General features: G+C 37.5%; 1 protein-coding gene across 3 annotated transcripts in view; it reads right to left on the bottom strand.

The window, feature by feature from the left end:
• The window catches only part of FAM120C (family with sequence similarity 120 member C), a 146,629-nt gene that overhangs the window by 14,352 nt on the left and 110,766 nt on the right, over positions 1 to 21,511 (bottom strand). For all 3 annotated transcript variants that reach the window (XM_059049739.2, XM_059049741.2, XM_059049740.2), the window contains exon 11: positions 1,833 to 1,947. In XM_059049739.2, coding sequence (XP_058905722.1) covers positions 1,833 to 1,947 — 115 coding nt within the window. The remainder of the gene's footprint in view (positions 1 to 1,832; positions 1,948 to 21,511) is intronic.

Genomic DNA, 21,511 nt, shown 5'->3' with positions numbered 1-21,511 from the left:
AATGCTGATGAGGATATGGTGAAATAAATGGGCACACTCAAATAAAACTAATGAGTAATGTATATTACAATTAAGCAATATATATCAAGAACCTTAAAAATGTTCACATTTGTTGACTCAGAAATTCTACTTTTAGGAATCTATTCTAAGGAAGTAGAGATGTGAATAAAGCTTTATGCATAAAGATGTTAATTACAGGACTTCCCTGGTGGCACAGTGGTTAAGAATCCGCCTGCCAATGCAGGAGACACGGGTTCAAACCCGGGTCCAGGAGGCTCCCACATGCCACAGAGCAATTAAGCCCATGCGCCACAACTACTGAACCTGTGCTCTAGAGCCTGCGAGCCACAACTACTGAGTCCATGTGCCACAACTCCCAAAGCCCACATGCCTAGTGCCCAAGCTCCGCAACAAGAGAAGCCACTGCAATGAGAAGCACGCGCACCGAAACAAAGAGTAGCCCCCACTCGCCACACCTAGAGAAAGCGTGCGCACAGCAACAAAGACCCAATGTAGCCAAAAAAAAGATGTTAATAATTACATATAATACGTGAAAACTGGAAACCAAATGGCCAACATTAAAATAATTAAATGATACATCCATATGATAAAATATTTAGCAAAAATTTTTAAGACATAGAAAATATGTGCTATGAAAATATGTGCTATATTAAGTTTAAAAATACAGTATATAATTACATAAATAATATTTCAACTATGTAGAAAATACATGACAAAAGGCTGGAAGAAACCATCAAAATGTTCACAGTGGTTATCTCAAGTTGGTCTGTTAGATGGCTTTACCAGGAAAAGGGGAAGTACTTGCAGGCCCCCTCCTAGGTGTGGTGTGGAGTTGTCAGTACCTGCTCTAGCACCAAGCAGTATCACATTTACTGTAAAAAGGAACCAACACTGTCTAAGACTGTTTTCATCTTTTTCTTAGTTGACCCCACTGAAATCAAGATTTTGTAAGACTTACTAGACTTTATCTTCTAGTTTATACTAGGGCCTGAAAGGACCATGGCTACTGAAGTCAGAAGAGGAATGTCCTGCATTAGTACCTAATATTTATTGAGTACTGTGTACTTAAAATGTGCTAGACACTGTTCTAAGTGTTTTGCATGGATTATTTTATTTAATATCTTCATAACCCTACAAGTAAGGAAACTGAGGCTACAGGGGTTAAGCAACCTGCCCAAGGACACACAGCTAGAAGGTAATGAAGCTAAGATTCAAAGTCAAGGCAGCCTGGCTTCAGAGCCTGCCCTCTAACCTACTATATTCTACTGCCTTCAGTTATATGGTAGATTTACTTCCTTCCTTATGCTTTTCTAGACTTTCCTCTAACACCCAATAAATATTATTTTAAAAGGGAGGGTAGCACAGGGAATTATACCCATTATCTTATAATAACCTACAACGGAATATAATCTGCAAAAGTACTAAATCACTGTGCTTACACTTGAAACTAACACAATATTGTAAATCAACTATACTTCAATAAAAAAGGGAGGGTGGACATTTACTCAGAGACAAACAGGGAACACCAGGATAAGTCCCCTGTAGCATCTTTTGTAAGAGTTGGAAACCTTACTGTGGTCTATGGGCCACAACTTATTTGTCTTACACAATATCCATTTTTTCTACCCATTCTCACCTATCACTATGTGAACAGTGTTGGCTTTATTAATAGACATAAATATTTGGCTAAAGTAAATCAAACATTTACCTGCAGAACTTACTCTTCTCCCTAGCTCCAGGGGAAAAAAAAGACCTAAAATAAAGCTATGAGCTTATAAAGAAAGAATTTAAATGAGGATCGATCAAATCACCTTGAGTTCTTGAAGCTGATCTGGTTCATAAAGCTGAGTAGATACTGCCTGTGCAAGGAAGGTGTCTAGCTCATGGCGATGCAGGATTCGGCCACCAGGCCACTGAACCATATATCTAGAAGATAAAAGCATCATTAAGTGACAAAAGCTCATTTATTCATTTCACAAACACTTATTAAGCTAAGAACCTATCATGAGCCAGACCCTAGCTAGGCTCTGATAATTCCAATGAAATAAGGTAAAAGAATCTCTGCCTTTGGTTACTTACAATCTAGGTAGTAGAGGAGACAGGCACGTATGTCAACAAAGACAGGACAGTGTGTTAAGGACCAAGATAGAAGAATGCACAGGGTGCTATAGGAGCATAGAAGAGGGCTACTACTGGAAGAGTAAGGAAGGCATCCTGAAGAAAAAGTCAATAGGAGCTGTTACAAAGGGCTATAGAAATCAGTGAGACAAATGGTGGAGAAAGGATGCTCTAGACTGAGGGAACAGCATGTGTAAAGGCATGGAGGTGTGGAGTTCAGTATGATATACCAGGGCCCATAGTGCTGGAGCTAAGCAGGTTTGCAGTGACAGGAGGCGAGATTAGAAAGTAGGCCAAACTATGGAAAACAGTATGGAGGTTCCTCAAAAAATTAAAACTAGAACGACCACATCATCCAGCAATTCTACCTCCTGGAATGCTATATCCGAAGGAAACAAAAATATGCACTCGAAAAGATACCTGCACCCCCATATTCATTGCAGTATTATATAGCTAAGACATGGAAACAACCTAGGTATCCATCAATGAACAAATGGTTAAAGAAGTTGTGGTGTTTATATATACCATGGAATATTATTCAGCCATACAAAAATGAGGAAATCTTACCACTTACAACAACAATGGATAGACACTGAAGGCACTATGCTAAGCGACATAAGTCAGAGACAGAAAAATATTGTATGATCTCACTTTTATGTGGAATATAATAATTTAAAAAACCCACCAAACTCATTGAAAAGGAGATTAGATTTGTGGTTATCAGAGACAGGGGATGGGGGAGGTGGGGGAGGAGGAATTAGAGGAAGGTGGTCAAAAGGTACAAACTTACAGTTAAAAGATAAGTAAGTACTAGGGAAGTAAAGTACAACATGGTGACTATAGCTAACAACAATGCATGGTATATAGGAAAGTTATTACGAGAGTAGAACTTAAGAGTTCTCATCATAAGGAGAAATTTTTTCTCTTTTATTTTTATTGTATCTATATGAGATGATGGATGTTAACTAAAGCTATTGTGGTAATTATTTCACAATGTATGTAAATCAAACCATCATGCTGTAGACCTTAAAATTATACAGTGATGTAAGTCAATTATTTTTCAATAAAACTGGAAAAAAAAAAGAAAGTAGGCCAGATTGTGAAGGGTCTCAGAAACAATGTTAAGAAATTTGGACCTTCACCCTGAAAATATACGAAGACAGTTAAGGATTGTCAGCAGGAGATTGGTTTGATATTGACTGGCTCAGAGGGTAAGGGACAAGAGGTATGGATACCAGTTAGGAGGCAGCGGAAGCAACCTGTGGCCAAAGAGGTCTGAACAAAGGCACTGGATGAGGGCATAGAGAAGGCCAGGGGACAAAGACAAGAGTTATTAAGATGATATATTTACCATATTACTATTACTAGTATTTACATTATTATATATACTATATAAAGCATTACATATTACATTATAATATATGCAGAAAAGTATAAGTTAGTCATAGGAATAACACTTACTACATGCCTCTTGGATTCTAGATACCGTGCCAGGAACTTTATATACATAGAATGTGGTAGCACAGAATAGAGACTTGGAATCTGACATACTTGGTTCCAATCTAGGTTCCACTACTTTTCTATGTGACGCTGGGCAAATGCCTAAACCTCTAGGGGATTGAGTTCACTCATCTCTAAAATGGGGATAATACTATCTAAATCTCAAAGGTTGTAATAAGTAAAGGAGAAAATGAATGTAAAAGCACTTAGCATATGGCATAGCAGAACTCTTGGTTACTATTTGTAACTAATTCAATCATGGTATAATCCTTCTTCTACTATTTGGTGAAGCCTCCCATATCTTATATTAAATTCTCACACATACAAGAATCTGTTTCTACCCAATTTATTCTGTGTTTTATTTCTCATGCCAGTACCATACTGACTTAAATTTTAAATATGTGTTAATATTTACTGGTCTCTAATTTTACTCCATGTCTTCCCTCCAAGTCTTTGAATTGTAAGCAACATTTATGATGTTATTCTGATTACAAAAGTTAAAGTTCATTCTCATTCAGAAAACATTTAAAAAGCCAAAAAAAGTATGAAGAAAATGAAAAGTAAAAACGGAAATAATTTGTAATCTTACCATTTAGATATAACCATTCTTAAGTTCACGATTTTGGCTTCTTTCTTCCTAGCATCTCAAATTTCAATTTTTTTTCGCTCTCTTTCACACTATATATAGAATATTATACCTTGCTTTTTTCCACTCAACATAATACTATAAGAACCTTTCATTCATTAAATACTTTTCAAAAACACGATTTTAAATGACTGTATGTTCCTCATATGTTTATCAATTTACTTAAATATGCTATAATATTGGACACTTATACTGTTCATTCTTTTTCTTTTATTATAAAAACTACTACAAAGATATTCACATATATAAATCTCTCTGTATCTCTGATTATTCATTCCCTTAACATAGATTTCTAGAAGTGGAATTACTATGTCAAAGGTTATGCCCAGACAATGGAGACACGACGACCCAAAAACTATGGGATGCAGCAAAAGCAATCCGAAGAGGGAAGTTTATAGCAATACAATCCTACCTTAAGAAACAGGAAACATCTCGAAAAAACAACCTAACCTTGCACCTAAAGCAATTAGAGAAAGAACAAAAAACCCCCCAAATTTAGCAGAAGGAAAGAAATCATAAAGATCAGATCAGAAATAAATGAAAAAGAAATGAAGGAAACAATAGCAAAGATCAATAAAACTAAAAGCTGCTTCTTTGCAAAGACAAACAAAATTGATAAACCATTAGCCAGACTCATCAAGAAAAAAAGGGACAAGACTCAAATCAATAGAATTAGAAATGAAAAAGGAGAAGTAACAACTGACACTGCAGAAATATAAAAGATTATGAGAGATTACTACAAGCAATTCTATGCCAATAAAATGGACAACCTGGAAGAAATGGACAAATTCTTAGAAATGCACAACCAGCCAAGACTGAACCAGGAAGAAATAGAAAATATGAACAGACCAATCACAAGCAGAAATTGAAACTGTGATTAAAAATCTTCCAACAAACAAAAGCCCAGGACCAGAAGGCTTCACAGGCGAATTCTATCAAACATTTACAGAAGAGCTAACACCTATCCTTCTCAAACTCTTCCAAAAGATAGCAGAGGGAGGAACACTCCCAAACTCATTCTATGAGGCCACCATCACCCTGATACCAAAAGCAGACAAAGACGTCACAAAGAAAGAAAACTACAGGCCAATATCACTGATGAACACAGATGCAAAAATCCTCAACAAAATACTAGCAAACAATCCAACAGCACATTGAAAGGATCAAGTGGGATTTATTCCAGGAATGCAAGGATTCTTCCATATACACAAATCAATCAACGTGATACACCAGATCAACAAACGGAAGGAGAAAAACCATATGATCATCTCAATAGATGCAGAGAAAGCTTTTGACAAAATTCAACACCGATTTATGATAAAAACCCTGCAGAAAGTAGGCATAGAGGGAATTTTTCTCAACATAATAAAGACCATATATGACAAATCCACAGCCAACATCATCCTCAATGATGAAAAACTGAAACCATTTCCACTAAGATCAGGAACAAGACAAGGTTGCCCACTCTCACCACTCTTATTCAACATAGTTTTGGAAGCTTTAGCCACAGCAATCAGAGAAGAAAACGGCATAAAAGGAATCCAAATCAGAAAAGAAGAAGTAAAGCTGTCACTGTTTGCAGATGGCATGATACTATACATAGAGAATCCTAAGGATGCTACCAGAAAACTACTAGAGCTAATCAATGAATTTGGTAAAGTAGCAGGATACAAAATTAATGCACAGAAATCTCTGGCATTCTTATACACTAATGGTGAAAAATCTGAGAGTGAAATTAAGAAAACACTCCCATTTACCATTGCAACAAAAAGAATAAAATATCTAGGAATAAACCTACCTAAGGAGACAAAAGACCTGTATGCAGAAAATTATAAGACACTGATGAAAGAAATTAAAGATGATACAAATAGATGGAGAGATATACCATGTTCTTAGATTGGAAGAATCAACATTGTGAAAATGACTCTACTACCCAAAGCAATCTATAGATTCAATGCAATCCTTATCAAACTACCACTGTTATTTTTCACAGGACCAGAACAAAAAATTTCACAATTTGTATGAAAACTCAAAAGACCCCGAATAGCCAAAGCAATCTTGAGAACGAAAAAAGGAGTTGGAGGAATCAGGCTCCTTGACTTCGGACTACACTACAAAGCTACAGTAATAAGACAGTATGGTACTGGCACAAAAACAGAAATACAGATCAATGGAACAGGATAGAAAGCCCAGAGATAAACCCACACACATATGGTCACCTTACCTTTGATAAAGGAGGCAAGAATATACAGTGGAGAAAAGACAGCCTCTTCAATAATTGGTGCTAGGAGAACTGGACAGGTACATGTAAAAGTATGAAATTAGAACACTCCCTAACACCATACACAAAAATAAACTCAAAATGGATTAAAGACCTAAATGTAAGGCCAGACACTATCATACTCTTAGAGGCAAACATAGGCAGAACACTCTATGACATCAATCACAGCAAGATCCTTTTTGACCCACCTCCTAGAGAAATGGAAATAAAAACAAAAATAAACAAATGGGACCTAATGAAACTTAAAAACTTTTGCACAGCAAAGAATACCATAAAGAAGACCAAAAGACAACCCTCAGAATGGGAGAAAACAGTTGCAAATGAAGCAACTGACAAAGGATTAATGTCCAAAATTTATAAGCAACTCATGCAGCTCAATAATAATAAAACAAACAACCCAATCCAAAAATGGGCAGAAGACCTAAATAGACATTTCTCCAAAGAAGATATACAGATTGCCAACACACACATGAAAGAATGCTCAACATCATTAATCATTAGAGAAATGCAAATCAAAACTACAATGAGATATCATCTTACACCGGTCAGTATGGCCATCATCAAAAAATCTAGAAACAATAAATGCTGGAGAGGGTATGGAGAAAAGGGAACCCTCCTGCACTGTTGGTGGGAATGTAAATTGATACAGCCACTATGGAGAACAGTATGGAGGTTCCTTAAAAAACTAACAATAGAACTACCATATGATCTAGCAATCCCACTACTGGGCATATACCCTGAGAAAACCATAATTCTAAAAGTCATGTACCAAAATGTTCATTGCAGCTCTATTTACAATAGCCAGGACATAGAAGCAACCTAAGTGTCCATCAACAGATGAATGGGTAAAGAAGATGTGGTACATATATACAATGGAATGTTACGCAGCCATAAAAAGAAACGAAACTGAGTTATTTGTAGTGAGGTGGATGGACCTGGAGTCTGTTATACAGAGTGAAGTAAGTCAGGAGGAGAAAAACAAATACCGTATGCTAACACATATATATGGAATCTAAGGGAAAATATGTCATGAAGAGACTAGGGGTAGGACGGGAATAAAACACAGACCTACTAGAGCATGGCCTTGAGGATATGGGGAGGGGGAAGGGTAAGCTGTGACGAAGTGAGAGAGTGGCATGGACATATATACACTACCAAACGTAGGGTGGATAGCTAGTGGGAAGCAGCTGCATGGCACAGGGAGATCAGCTAGGTGGTTTGTGACCACTTAGAGTGGTGGGAAAGGGAGGGTGGGAGGAAGGGAGACGCAATTGGGAAGAGATATGGGAACATATGTATATGTATAACTGATTCACTTTGTTGTAAAGCAGAAACTAACACACCATTGTAAAGCAATTATACTCCAATACAGATGTTAAAAAAAAAGGGTATGTCCATTTTAAAGGTTCTCAATACATATTGCACACCTGTTTTCCAAGGTTTCCCTGGTGGCGCAGTGGTTGGGAGTCCGCCTGCCAGTACAGGGGACATGGGTTCATGCCCAGGTCCGGGAAGATCCCATATGCCGCCGAGCGCCTGGGCCCGTAAGCCATGGCCACAAGGCCTGCACGTCCGGGGCCCGTGCCCCACAACGGGAGAGGCCACAACAGTGAGAGGCCCACGTACCGCAAAAAAAAAAAAAAAAAAAAAAAAAAAAAAAAAAAAAGTATTTTCCAGACCCATTTGTCCTATCTCCCAGTAGTGTGTCAGCATGAATTATCATTAATGTTTTATGTTTTTATGGGCAAAAAAAGTCTCTTGCTATTTAAATTTCTGTCTCTTTGATTGCTAATGATGAGGTTGCATATTTTTCCCAAACACGTATTTACTACTATGGCTGGTCTATGTCTATCATAGACATGTCAGTGAATTTGCTTTTTCTGTCTATTGCTCTGTCTCAGATAATCTAAAGCCTTATCTTTGTAACAGTGACAGCTATTTGGAAACACAATGGACAGCTGATCCACGTCAAATCAATCAATCCATGGCTTGCCAGAGTCTTGAGAATTTGAGCTAAGATTCAGAAGTTGATGAAACAGGCAAGCAGAAAGAAGAGCTACACAGGTCCATGAGAGAGTGGGCAGTCTGTTCCTGCCTTTCCAGTACTATTCCCTGTGTACACCACTTTTCTGGTCCTTAGATGACTATGAGACTACCTGTTATATCTTTACAATAAGATAGCTAGAGTGGCTTTTCTTTCTTGTAAACAAATGAATCCAAAGAGAGTGTCATTTACCCATTTTTGTTTGGGGATGCTAGTATTTAAAAAGCTTTTATATTGAGAATACTGAGACACTGTCTGTTATAACTGTCGCAAATATTTTCCCAGTTTGTCATTTAATTTTATGTATTTTGGCATATAGATGTAGTCATAGTTATTGATCTTTTTATATCTTTCCTTTTTTGTGGGGAGGGTCTCAAGTTTTTATTTTTTTCTTTAACATTACTTCATTTTTTCAAAATAAACCTTTTATTTTGCAGTAATTTTACATATACAGAAACTTGCCTAAAAATGCTTTATTGAGGCATAATTTACACACCATACAATTCATCCAATGAAGTGTAGAATTTAATGATTTTTAGTAAACTTACAGAGTTGGGCAACTATCACCACAGTTGAGTTTTAGAACATTTGCATTGCCCCCAAAAGACCCCCTCAGGCCCATGCGCAGTCACTCCCCATTCCCACCCCTGGGCAATCACTTTCTATCAACTTTACTATCTCTAACAACTTTCTATCTCTATAGATTTGCCTTTCTGGATATTTCATATAAATGAATATAATATGTGGCCTTTTGTGTCTGGCTTCTTTCCTTAGCATAGTTTTTGCTTTAATTAAATTTTTAATTTTGATATTATGGTAGATTCACATGTAGTTGTAAGGAATAAAAATGAGGGATTCCTTGAACACTTTATCCAGTTCTTCTAATGGTAATATCTTACAAAACTATAGTACAACATCACAACCAGGTATTGATACTGACCCAATCAAGATACAGAACAGTTCTACTCAAAAAGACTGTTCATTCATTTATTCATTCCATAAATGATATGCATGACCTGAGACTCTACTGTGTGTTAGGCATGAGTTCACATCCTGGCTCTGCCATTTAGTAAAGGTTTGAACTCGGGCAAGTCACTTCACCTCTCTGAAACTTGCCTTCTTATCTGTTCAATAGGGAGAATAACAACACCTTCCTCACAGAGTTGTTATTGGTGGAATTACATTTAAATTGGTGAGCACTTAATGAGAGCTATACTGAGTAGGGAACTCTCAATGAAGTGCTTCTTATTCCTCTCCCCTGTGGGATCCATAGGGTCTCAACCTTGGAAATCCTTTTATGTTAGCTTCAACTTAATCACTGTGCGCTTTTTGTTTCTTGAAAATTGTTTGTAGCTTGGGCCAAGACCTTAGATTATGGTGTTTGTATAGGACTCAAATGTTCTAACCAACTCCTTTGACATTCAACCATGTTTTGGGTTTGTAAACTCCCTTTTGCAAATGAACAAACAAGGAAACAAACAAAAACTAGAAAGCAACATTTTTGGAAAGGAGCATAAAATAAAATTTAAGGAAAAGAGTGAAGTTGGAACATGGTCTAAGGTAGTTCTGCCATATCCACTTGAACCCAGGTCAGAATGCTTGATCATTAGCTCACTTGCTCACCCTCTCCCACAGATCTGGCATCTTTTCCAGCTCTGGGATGATTCCCAACAGAACAATGAGCCCTACCATTTGGAGAACATGCCCACCCCTTCTTGCTTGTCTTTTCCGTTCATTTTCTGGAAAGATTCGCTTAGCATTCTTCCCCTTAATACAGATCCCATCCTTCACTAACTGGAGTGAGAAAGGTGAGGCATTCCATTTTCAAGGCCAGGTCCATGCAAGTGGTTGCTTCTGGTTTTTGCGAGCCCTCCAGCTGGTTTGGAGCAACAGGGAGGCTGGCTGTGTCCCCTAGGAAAGCATTGTCAAACTGTGGGCCTGGGGAAGTAATGAGAACAGGCAAGTGGGTAAGTACCTCAGGAGGTAATAAAGCACAGAGCTGGCCAAGGAACAGAAATCCGGGCCTGAGAAGCTGTCCAGGAGGGTGCTTTATGAGCCTCTGAACAGCAGATTTCTCTGGAGCACAGGAAACCATGCACCAAAAGTGCAGCAGGCTTTCTAGTGGTCAAGTCCAATCAGCCTCTAATTAAGGCGTTTTAGGAGGCAAAAGCCTTGGGCAGCAAATATCTCTACACAAGAAATTGGTGACATGTAAATAAAGCTTTGTCACTGAGACTCAACATCTAACCCTGAAGTCTGGTTCAAGGATTAGATTCTTTTTTTTTTAATTTTTATTTTTTTTGCGGTTGGGGGGCCTCTCACTGCTGTGGCCTCTCCCGTTGCGGAGCACAGGCTCCGGACGCGCAGGCCCAGCGGCCATGGCTCACGGGCCCAGCCGCTCCGCGGCATGTGGGATCTTCCCGGACCGGGTCATGAACCTGCGTCCCCTGCATTGGCAGGCGGATTCTCAACCACTGCACCACCAGGGAAGCCCTAGATTCTTTTTTTAACTTTTATTTATTTATTTATTTATTTATTTTTTTGCGGTATGCGGGCCTCTCACTGTTGTGGCCTCTCCCGTTGCGGGGCACAGGCTCCGGACGCACAGGCCTAGCGGCCATGGCTCACGGGCTTAGTTGCTCCGCGGCATGTGGGATCTTCCCGGACCAGGGCACGAACCCGTGTCTCCTGCATCGGCAGGCGGATTCTCAACCACTGCGCCACCAGGGAAGCCCTTAACTTTTATTTTTATTGAAGTATAGTTCATTTACAATGTTGTGTTAGTTTCAGGTGTACAGCAAGGCGATTCATATATATACATATCTGTATATACACCTTTTTCAGATTCTTTTCCATTATAGGTTATTAAAAGATACTAAATATAGTTCCCTGTACTATACAGTAGGTCTTTGTTGTTTATTTATTTTATATATAGTAGTGTGTATCTCTTAATCCCATACTCCTAATTTATCCCTCCCCCCCTCTCCCCTTTGGTAACCATAAGTTTGTTTTCTGTCTGTGTCTGTTTCTGTTTTGTAAATAAGTTCCTTTGTATCATTTTTTTAGATTTCACATATAAGCGATATCATATGACATTTGTCTTTCTCATAAAAAAGAATGAAATAATGCCATTTGCAGCAACATGGATGTACCTATAGATTACCATACCAAGTGTAATAAGTCAGACACAGAAAGACAAGGATTAGATTCTGCAGGCCTTATATACCCTCTCTCCACAGCACAACCAGCAGGTTCAGGGAACTGATAAGCATGATGAAAACAGCATGTGAAAAAAAAAACTAAAAGATTGCCTTATATTTAAAGAATATTTTGTTGTTTTAAAAATGTATATAAACCCTTTATGAATACAGTTTTAGTTTAAGGTATGTTAAGACAGCAACATAGGATAGAGAATTGTAACTTTTAATGATAGGATATGTGAGGCTCTTCAGCCAAATAATCTTTTCTGAAAAAGCTGATACACATGCCCCAACCAGTTATTAGAGGTCCAATCTTCTGCAACCCCCAGAGGATATGCTATAGCAGATCATGAAGCGACTTAGGAGGATATTGTTCTGTCAATGAGAGTCAGTGTTCCATGACATTTTTTGAGGCCCCATTATGCATGGAGATGCTTAGGTTTCAGACTGTAGATGTGGATTGGAACCTCTAGGGAGCATATGTGGTGGGTTTACCACAACATATGGAGACGAGGGAGGAAAGAATTCGTCACCCCATTGTTTACTCATTGTTTTCTACAGACTCTACTCCTTAGTTTGCTCCTCAAGTATAAAGTAAGAAGGCTGTTTGGGGGCATTGTTATATATGTATCTATGCCAGATGGTTCTTTTCTTACCTTCTTATTGCTTTATAAGCTCCCAACACTACTCCTATCCCTTCCCTGTGTAGCCTGGATAGGTAACTCCTATATACTCCCAGAGCTCTCTACACTCACTTCTACTGTTCCACGCACTTACCACATTGTACTGAAGTTGTGTTTATGGGTCTGTCTCCTCTGCTCTACTGGGAACCCCTCGAAGACAAAGACTAGGTCTTTCTCATATCTGTTTCCCCAGCACCTATGGGTGCTTAGTAGATGTTTGTTGGACAGCTTGGGGGAACTTGAGGGTATTAACTGAGTTTTATTTTAACCTTGTAATCTAACAGTACTTTATACACAGTAAGTGTTCCATGTATATCTTCTCTGATAAAAGTAATTTTTAAAGGGCTTAAAGATATATGGTACTAAATGCAAAATAGATAGCTAGTGGGAAGCAGCCACATAGCACAGGGAGATCAGCTCGGTGCTTTGTGACCACCTAGAGGGGTGGGAAAGGGAGGATGGGAGGGAGACGCAAGACGGAGGAGATATGGGGATATATGTTTATGTATAGCTGATTCACTTTGTTATACAGCAGAAACTTAACACACCATTGTAAAGCAATTGTACTCCAATAAAGATGTTAAAAAAAGAAGATATAGAACAATTTTACCACCACAAGGATCCCTCATATTACCTTTTATAACCACACCTCTCTTCTTCCCCCACTGATGTACTTAACCCCTGGCAATCACTAATCTGTTCTGCATTTCCCTAATTTTGTCATTTCAGCAATGTTATATAAATGGAATCACACAGTAGGTAATCTTTGGGGATTGGCTTTTTTACCTAAGACAATTCCCTTAAGATTCATCTAAGTTGTTGTGTGTTATTAAAAGTTTGTTGCTTTGGGGGAATTCCCTGGCAGTCCAGTGGTTAGGACTACACGCTTTCACTGCCGAGGGCCTGGGTTCAATCCCTGGTCTGGGAACTAAGACCCTGCAAGCCGCTTGGTGTGTACAAAACAAAAAAGTTTGTTGCTTTTCATTGCTGAGTAGAATTCCATCAACTGTGTGTACAATAGTTGAATAATTCATCCACTGAGAGAAATCTGGGTTGTTTCCAACTTTGGAGTATTACAAATAGAGGTCCTGGGATTTCCCTGGTGGTGCAGTGGTTAAGAATCCGCCTGCCAATGCAGGGGACACGGGTTCGAACCCTGGTCCGGGAAGATCCCACATGCTGTGGAGCAACTAAGCCCATGCACCACAACTACTGAGCCTGCACTCTAGAGCCCTCGAGCCACAACCACTGAAGCCCGCACACCTAGAGCCCGTGCTCCACAACAAGAGAAGCCACCACAATGAGAAGCCCTTGCACCACAATGAAGAGTAGCCTCCACTCTCTGCAACTAGAGAAAGCCCACGAGCAGCAATGAAGACCCAATGCAGCCATAAATGAATGAATGAATAAAAGAATAAATAAATAAAATAATGAATGAATGAATAAATGAATAAATAAATAAAAGAATAAATAAATAAATAAAAGAATAAAGGTGCTATAAACATTAGTGACCTTAGTGTACAGGTTTCTGTGGGGATGTAAATGTTCATTTCTGTGGGGTAAATGCCCAACAGTGCAATTGCTGAGTTCTACAGTGGTTTTTAAAGAAACTGCCAAATTGTTTTTCAAAGTGACTGTACCATTCTACATTTCCAACACCAATGTATGAATGATAGTTTCTTTGTGTTTTCCCCATCATGTGGTAGTATCATTATTTCTTAAATGAGCCATTCTGAGAGGTGTGTAATATCTCATTGTGGTTTAAATTTGCATTTCCCTAATGGCTAATAATATTGAACATCTTTTCATGTGTTTTTTGGTCATTATATACCCTCTTCAGTGAAATGTCATGTATTTTGCCATTTTCTAATTAAATTATTTGTTTGTCTTTTTTTCTTGATGCATTTTGAGAGCTCTGTATATATTCTAGATACAAGGCTTTTGTTGAATATGTGGTTTGCAAATATTTTCTCCCACTTTGTAGCTTGTCTTTTCATCCTCCTTACATGGGCATTCAACTGGCAAACGTTTTTAATTCTGATGAGGTCCAATTTATAAATTTTTCCTTTTATGGATCATGCTTTTGGCGACAAGTCTAAGAACACTTTGCCTAGCTCTAGAACCTGAAAATATTTCCATTTTCTAATATTTGTATACTTTTATATTTACATTTAAGTCTATGATCTATTTTGAGTTAATTTTGGTGGAGGATATGCTATTATTTTTATTTTATTTACATTTAAACTTCACCAAACACTGAGCTCAAGTATATGCTGGCCCTTTGTTCAGAGTTTTTAAATGGAGAGACAGCTTTAAGGGTGCAATGTATTTAACACTGCACAATATATTCAACAGTTAGAGAATCTAGGGGATGGTATAACTATATACTTTTATACATTTAGTAGCACAAGTAGAGGGACAAGCCCTGCAACTGGAGGAAAAACCTGTTCAGGACTGAACAGAGAGGTCCTTGGTTGCTGAGAGAATCTCCCCTTGACTTCAGCCTCGAGACAAACCAAGGAGTCTGTCAGTACACAAAAACCACTGAATTCAGGACAAACAGGAGCAACAGAATAGGTACTGAGGAATTGGCTCTTGCCAATCAAGATTGTGGAGGCCAGTCTGAAGCGAGTAGGGCTGGCTGGAGGCAGGAAATGAGGCAACTCAAGTCCAGGACCTGTAGATTAGAACAGCAGTCTAGAGACAGAATGCTTCAAAAATTCCCAGTTTTTTAAGCAAGTTCCTAGGATGCCTTCCTTAAACAAAGTTGAGTTAATTTTTGTATAATTGTGAGGTTTAGGTCGAAGGGTTGTTTGTTGGCCTATGGATGCCCAATTGTTCCAGCACCATTTGTTGAAAAGGCTATCCTTTCTCCACTGAATTGTTTTTGCACTTCTGTAAAAAATCAGTTGAGCATATTTGTGTTTTTTTATTTCTAGTTTCTTAATTTTGTTCCATTGACCTATGTGTTTATCCCTTAGCAAATACCTCCATTGTCTTGACTACTTTAGCTACAATATTAAGCCTCAATATTGGGTAGAGTGATTCCTATACTTCTTTCTTCTTTTGCAAGATTGTTTTAGCTATTGTAAGGGCCTATGCCTTTCTATATAAATTTTAGAATAAGTTTGTCTACATCCATTAAAAACCTTGCATTAAGTGCACAGGTATTGTAATAAACCTACAGATCAATTTGAGAACTGAGTTTTTCAGTGGTAAGTGTATGAACTTTCTTTGATTTCTTTCATCATCATGAAGCATAATGATTTTGAGGTTGATTCATGCTCTGACATGTACCAGTAGTTTGATTTTACTGCTGAGTAATATTTTATTGATGGACATATCACACGTTTATCGATCTACCAGTTAATAGATATTTGAGTTATTTCTACTTTTTGACTATTATGAATAATGTTTCTTTGAACATTCATGTGCAAGTCTTAGTGTGGACCTATCTTTTCAATGCTCTTGGGTAGATACCTAGGAGTGAAATAAATGAGTCATATGATAATTTATGTTTAACCTTCTAAGAAAATGCCAAACTAATCTCCACTTTAAATTCCCACCAGCAACGTATGAGAATTCCCAATTCTCTGCAGCCAGGCCTACATTTGTCATTGTCTGTCTTTTTTATTAAATTATTCCAGCTGAGTGAAGTATGTCTATTCACATCTTTTACTCATTTTAATTTTTATTTATTTATTTATTTATGGCTGTGTTGGGTCTTTGTTGCTGCGCGGGTTTTCTTTAGCTGCAGTGAGTGCGGGCTACTCTTCATTGCAGTGCGTGGGCTTCTCATTGTGGTGGCTTCTCTTGTTGTAGAGCACGGGCTCTGGACGCATGGGCTTCATTAACTGTGGCACACAGGCTCAGTAGTTGTGGCTTGCAGGCTCTAGAGTGCAGGCTCAGTAATTGTGGTGCGCAGGCTTAGTTGATCAGCAGCATGTGGGATCTTCCCGGACCATGGATCGAACCCATGTGCCCTGCATTGGCAGGCGGATTCTTAACCACTGTGCCACCAGGGAAATCCCTTTTAGTCATTTTTAGATTGAGTTGTTTGTTTTCTTATACATTTCAAGAGTTCTTTATATATTGATATGTCCTTTATCAGATATATGATTTGTAAATATTTTCTCCAGTCTGTGGTTTGTCTTTTCAGTTTTTTAATGGTAGCTTTTGAAGCATAAGTTTCATATTTGGATGAAATCTATTTTTTTAGGTGGCTTTTGCTTTGGCTGTTGTATCTAAGAAATCTTCATCAAACCCAAAATCATGAAAATATTCTCCTGTAAGTTTGATAGTTTTAACTACCCCATTTTGGTCTATGATCCACTTTGAGTAATTTTTGTGTATAGTGTGAAGGATCTAAACTCATCATTTTTATCAGGTCAGGTCAAGATGGTTACACGAGTCTTCCATATTTTTGCTGACTAGTTGTTCCAGCCATATTGAGAGTAGGGTATTGAAGCTTTCAGCTATCATTGTTGAAGTGTCTATTTCATTCATAAATTCTACCAGTTTTTGCTTCATGTATTTAGGGGCACTGTTGTTAGGAATACATGTTTATATATTATATCTTCCTGATGAACAGACCCTTTTATCACTACAAAATCTTATTTGTCTACAGTAACATTACTTGTCTTAAAGTCTATTTTGTCTGATATTGGTATAGCTATTATAATTCTCATATGGTTATTGTTTGCATGGTATATTTTTTCTATTCTTTGTCTTTCAACCTATTTGTGTCTTTGAATCTAAAGTATATCTCCTGGGCTTCCCTGGTGGCGCAGTGGTTGAGAATCCACCTGCGGATGCAGGGGACACGGGTTCGTGACCCGGTCCGGGAAGATCCCACATGCCGTGGAGCGGCTGGACCCGTGAACCATGGCCGCTGAGCCTGCGCATCCGGAGCCTGTGCTCCGCAAAGGGAGAGGCCACAGCAGTGAGAGGCCCGCGTACCACAAAGAAAAAAAAAATAAAAATAAAAATAAAGTATATCTCCTGTAGATAGTCCATGCTTTGTATCCAATCTCACAATCTCACAATCTCTGCCTTTTGACTGGAATGTTCAGTTCATTTACATTTGATGTAGTTGTTGATATGTTTAGATTTGTAGGTTTCATAACTCTTTTGCTTTTTTGTTTGTTATACTTTTACTGCCTTCTACTGCATTAAATACTCTCCAGTGTAGCATTTTAATTATTTTTGTTGGTTTTTTATATATTTTTAGTTATTTTCATAATGGTTGCTGTGTAGATTACAAAATATATCTTAACTGGGCTTCCCTAGTGGCGCATGGTTAAGAATCTGCCTGCCAATGCAGGGGACACGGGTTTGATCCCTGGTCCGGGAAGATCCCACATGCCGCGGAGCAACTAAGCCTGTGCGCCACAACTACTGACCCTGTGCACCGCAACAAAGAGTAGCCCCTGCTTGCCACAACTTGAGAAAGCCCGCACGCAACAACGAAGACCCAATGCTGCCAAAAATAAATAAATAAATTTATATTAAAAAAACCTGAAATACATCTTAACTGACAAACCACATCAAATTAGTACTAAGTAATTCTAGTAGAAGGTAGAAACATTGCTCCAAAGAGTTCGCGTCTTTCCTCCCTCCATTGCATTATTATTTTCATGTATATTATACCATTATTCTAAAGCCAACACACAATTTTATAATTATTGATTTATGAAGTTGTCTTTTAAATCAGTTAAGTGAATAAATGAGAAAAATATATTTATACCACTCTTTATATATATCTATGTAATTACCTTTAGAGATGGTTATTATTCATTCATTTGATGCCATTTCCTTTCAATCTGAAGGGCATCTTTTAATACTTCTTGTATGGCAAGTTGGTAGCAATAAATTATCTTAATCTTTGGTTATCTGGGGATCTATTTCACTTTCTTTTCTACTTTACAGCTTTATTGAGATAAAATTATTATAGTATACAATTCATGTATTAAAAGTGTATAAGTCACTGGTTTTTAGTATATTCACAGGGCTGTGTAACCATCACCACTAAATAATTCCACAACATTTAAATCACCCAAAAAGAAACCTCATATCCATTAGCAATCACTCTACATTTGCCCCTCCCCCAGGTCCCTGGCAACCACACGTCTACAGATTTGCCTATTCTGAACATTTCATATAACTAGAACTATATAATATATGTCATTTTGTGACTGGTGTATTTCACTTAGCCTAATGTTTTTCAGGGTTCATCCATGTTATAGCATAAATCATAGTTAATTCCTTTTTATAGTTGAATAATATTCTATTGTACAAATATACCACATTTTGTTAACCCGTTCATCAGTTGATGGACATTTGAGTTGTTTCTACTTTTTGGATATTATGAGTAATGTTATATGAATATTCATGAACATGTTTCTGTGTGAATATGTGTCTTCATTTTATGTTCTTACCAGCAGTGTTCCAATTTCTCCACATCCTCACCAACACCTGTTGTCTGTCTGTTTGATTATAGCCACCCTAATGGGTGTCAATGGGTATTTCATTGTATTTTTGATCTGCAGTTCCCTAAAGATTAGTGATGTTGAGTATCTTTTCATATGCTTATTGGCCATTTACATATCTTCTTTGGAGAAATGTCAACTGAATTTTTTTGTCCATTGTAAAAATTATATTATCTCTCCTTTATTATTGAGTTGTAAGAATTCTTTATACATCCTGGATACTATACCCTTATCAGATATATGATTTGCAAATATTTTCTCCCATTCTGTGAGTTGTGTTCTCACTTTCTTCATGGCATTGTCTCCAGCACACAAGCTTTTAATTTTGATCTAGTACAATTTATATAATTTCTTTTTGCTACTTATGCTTTTAGCATCATATCTAAGAAACCATTGCTTAACCTGAGATCATGAAGATTTACACATGTTGTCTTCTAAGGGTTTTATAATTTGGGCTCTTGCATTTACACCTATGCATTTTGAGTTAATTTTTGTGTATGATGTAAGGTAGAGGTCCAACTTCATTCTTTCGCATATGAATATCGTTATCACAAAACTATTTGCTGAAATGACTATTTTTTCCCATTAAATTACCTTGGTACTCTTGCCAAAAATCAATTGACCATAAATGGAGGGGTTTATTTCTGGGAACTCAACTGTATTCCATTCATTTAAATGCCTATCCATATGCCACTATCTCAATTACTGTAGCTTTGTAGTAAACGTTAAAATTGGGAAGTGTGAATCTACAAATTTGTTCTTTTTTTCAAGAATGTTTTGGCTACTCTGAGCCCATTGCATTTACACATTAATTTTAGTGTCAGCGTGTTAACTTCTGCAAAGAAGCCATCTGGGATTTTGGATTATGTTAAATATGTAGATCAAACTTGGGGACTACTGCCATCATAACAATCTTATATCTTCTTATATATGAACAAGGGATGTTTTTCCATTTATTTAAATCTTCTTTAACTGTAGTTTTCAATTTACAAGTCTTTAACTTCTTTTCTCAAATTTATACCAAGTATTTCATTCTTTTGGAGGTTATTATAAAAGTTATTCTCTTAATTTTATTTTGGAATATTGATTACTAGTGTATCAATTACAATTGATACTTGTATATTGATCTTATATCCTGTGACTTTGTTGAATTCATTTATTGTTTTTTTTAAATTAATTTATTTATTTATTTTTGGCTGTGTTGGGTGTTCGTTGCTGCATGTGGGCTTTCTCTACTTGTGGAGAGTGAGTGCTACTCTTTGTTGCGGTGCACGTGCTTCTCATTGCGGTGGCTTCTCCTGTTGCAGAGCACAAGCTCTAGGTGCACAGGCTCAGTAGCTGCAGCTCGCGGGCTCTAGAGTGCAAGCTCAGTAGCTGTGGCACACGGGCTTAGTTGCTCCGCGGCATGTGGGATCTTCCCGGACCAGGGATCAAACCTGTGTTCCCTGCATTGGCAGGTGGATTCTTAACCACTGTGCCACCAGGGAAGCCCTCATTTATTGGTTTTAATTGTCTATTTTGTCATAATCTAAAAAAATTGTGGTAAAATACACATAACATAAAATTTACTATCTTAACCATTTGTAAGTATACAGTTCAGTGGTATTAAACAGTCACATCGTGCATCCATCACCACCATCCATCCCCGTAACTCTTTTCATCTTGTTAAACTGAAACTCTATACCTATTAAACAATAGCTACCCATTCTTCCCCACCCCAATTCTGTAGCTCATATAAGTGGAATCATACAGTATCTGTCTTTTCGTGACTGGCTTATTTCACTTAACATAATGTCCTCAAGATTCATCCATGTTTAGTGTATTGTAGAATTTCCTTCCTTTTAAAGGCTGTATAATATTCCATTGTATGCATATACCACATTTTGTGTATTCATTCATCATTTGATGGACACTTGTGTTGCTTCCACATTTTAGTTACTGTGAATAATGCTACTATGAACATGAATATACACATATTTCTTCGAGACCCTGCTTTCAATTCTTTTGGCTATATATAGCTGGAAGTGGAATTGCTGGATCATATGGCAATTCTATTTTTAATTTTTTGAGGAACCACCATACTATTTTCCACAGTAGCTGTACCATTTTATATTCACACCAACAGTGCACAAGTGTTCCAATTTCTCCACATCTTTGACAACATTTGTTATTTTCTATTTTTTGACCTTTACCATCCTAGTGGATATGAAGTGGGATCTCATTGCAGTTTTGATTTGCATTTCCCTAATGATTAGTGATGTTGAGCATTTTTCATATGCTTATCTGTCATTCCTATGTCTTCTCTGGAGAAATTTCTATTCAAGTCCTTTGCCCCTTTTTGAATTGTTTTTTTTTCTTGTTCAGTTTTAGAAGTTTTCTATATATTCTGTATATTAATCCCTTATGAGATAAATGATTTGCAGACATTTTCTCCCATTCTGTGAGTTGCCTTTTTACTCTGTGGATAGTTTCTTTGATGCACAAATTTTTAAAGTTTTCATGAAGTCCAATTTGTCTATTTGTTCTTTGG

Source organism: Kogia breviceps, chromosome X, assembly GCF_026419965.1.
Source record: "Kogia breviceps isolate mKogBre1 chromosome X, mKogBre1 haplotype 1, whole genome shotgun sequence".
Classification (NCBI taxonomy): Eukaryota; Metazoa; Chordata; class Mammalia; order Artiodactyla; family Physeteridae; genus Kogia; species Kogia breviceps.
This window is presented reverse-complemented; position numbering and strand designations above follow the sequence as displayed.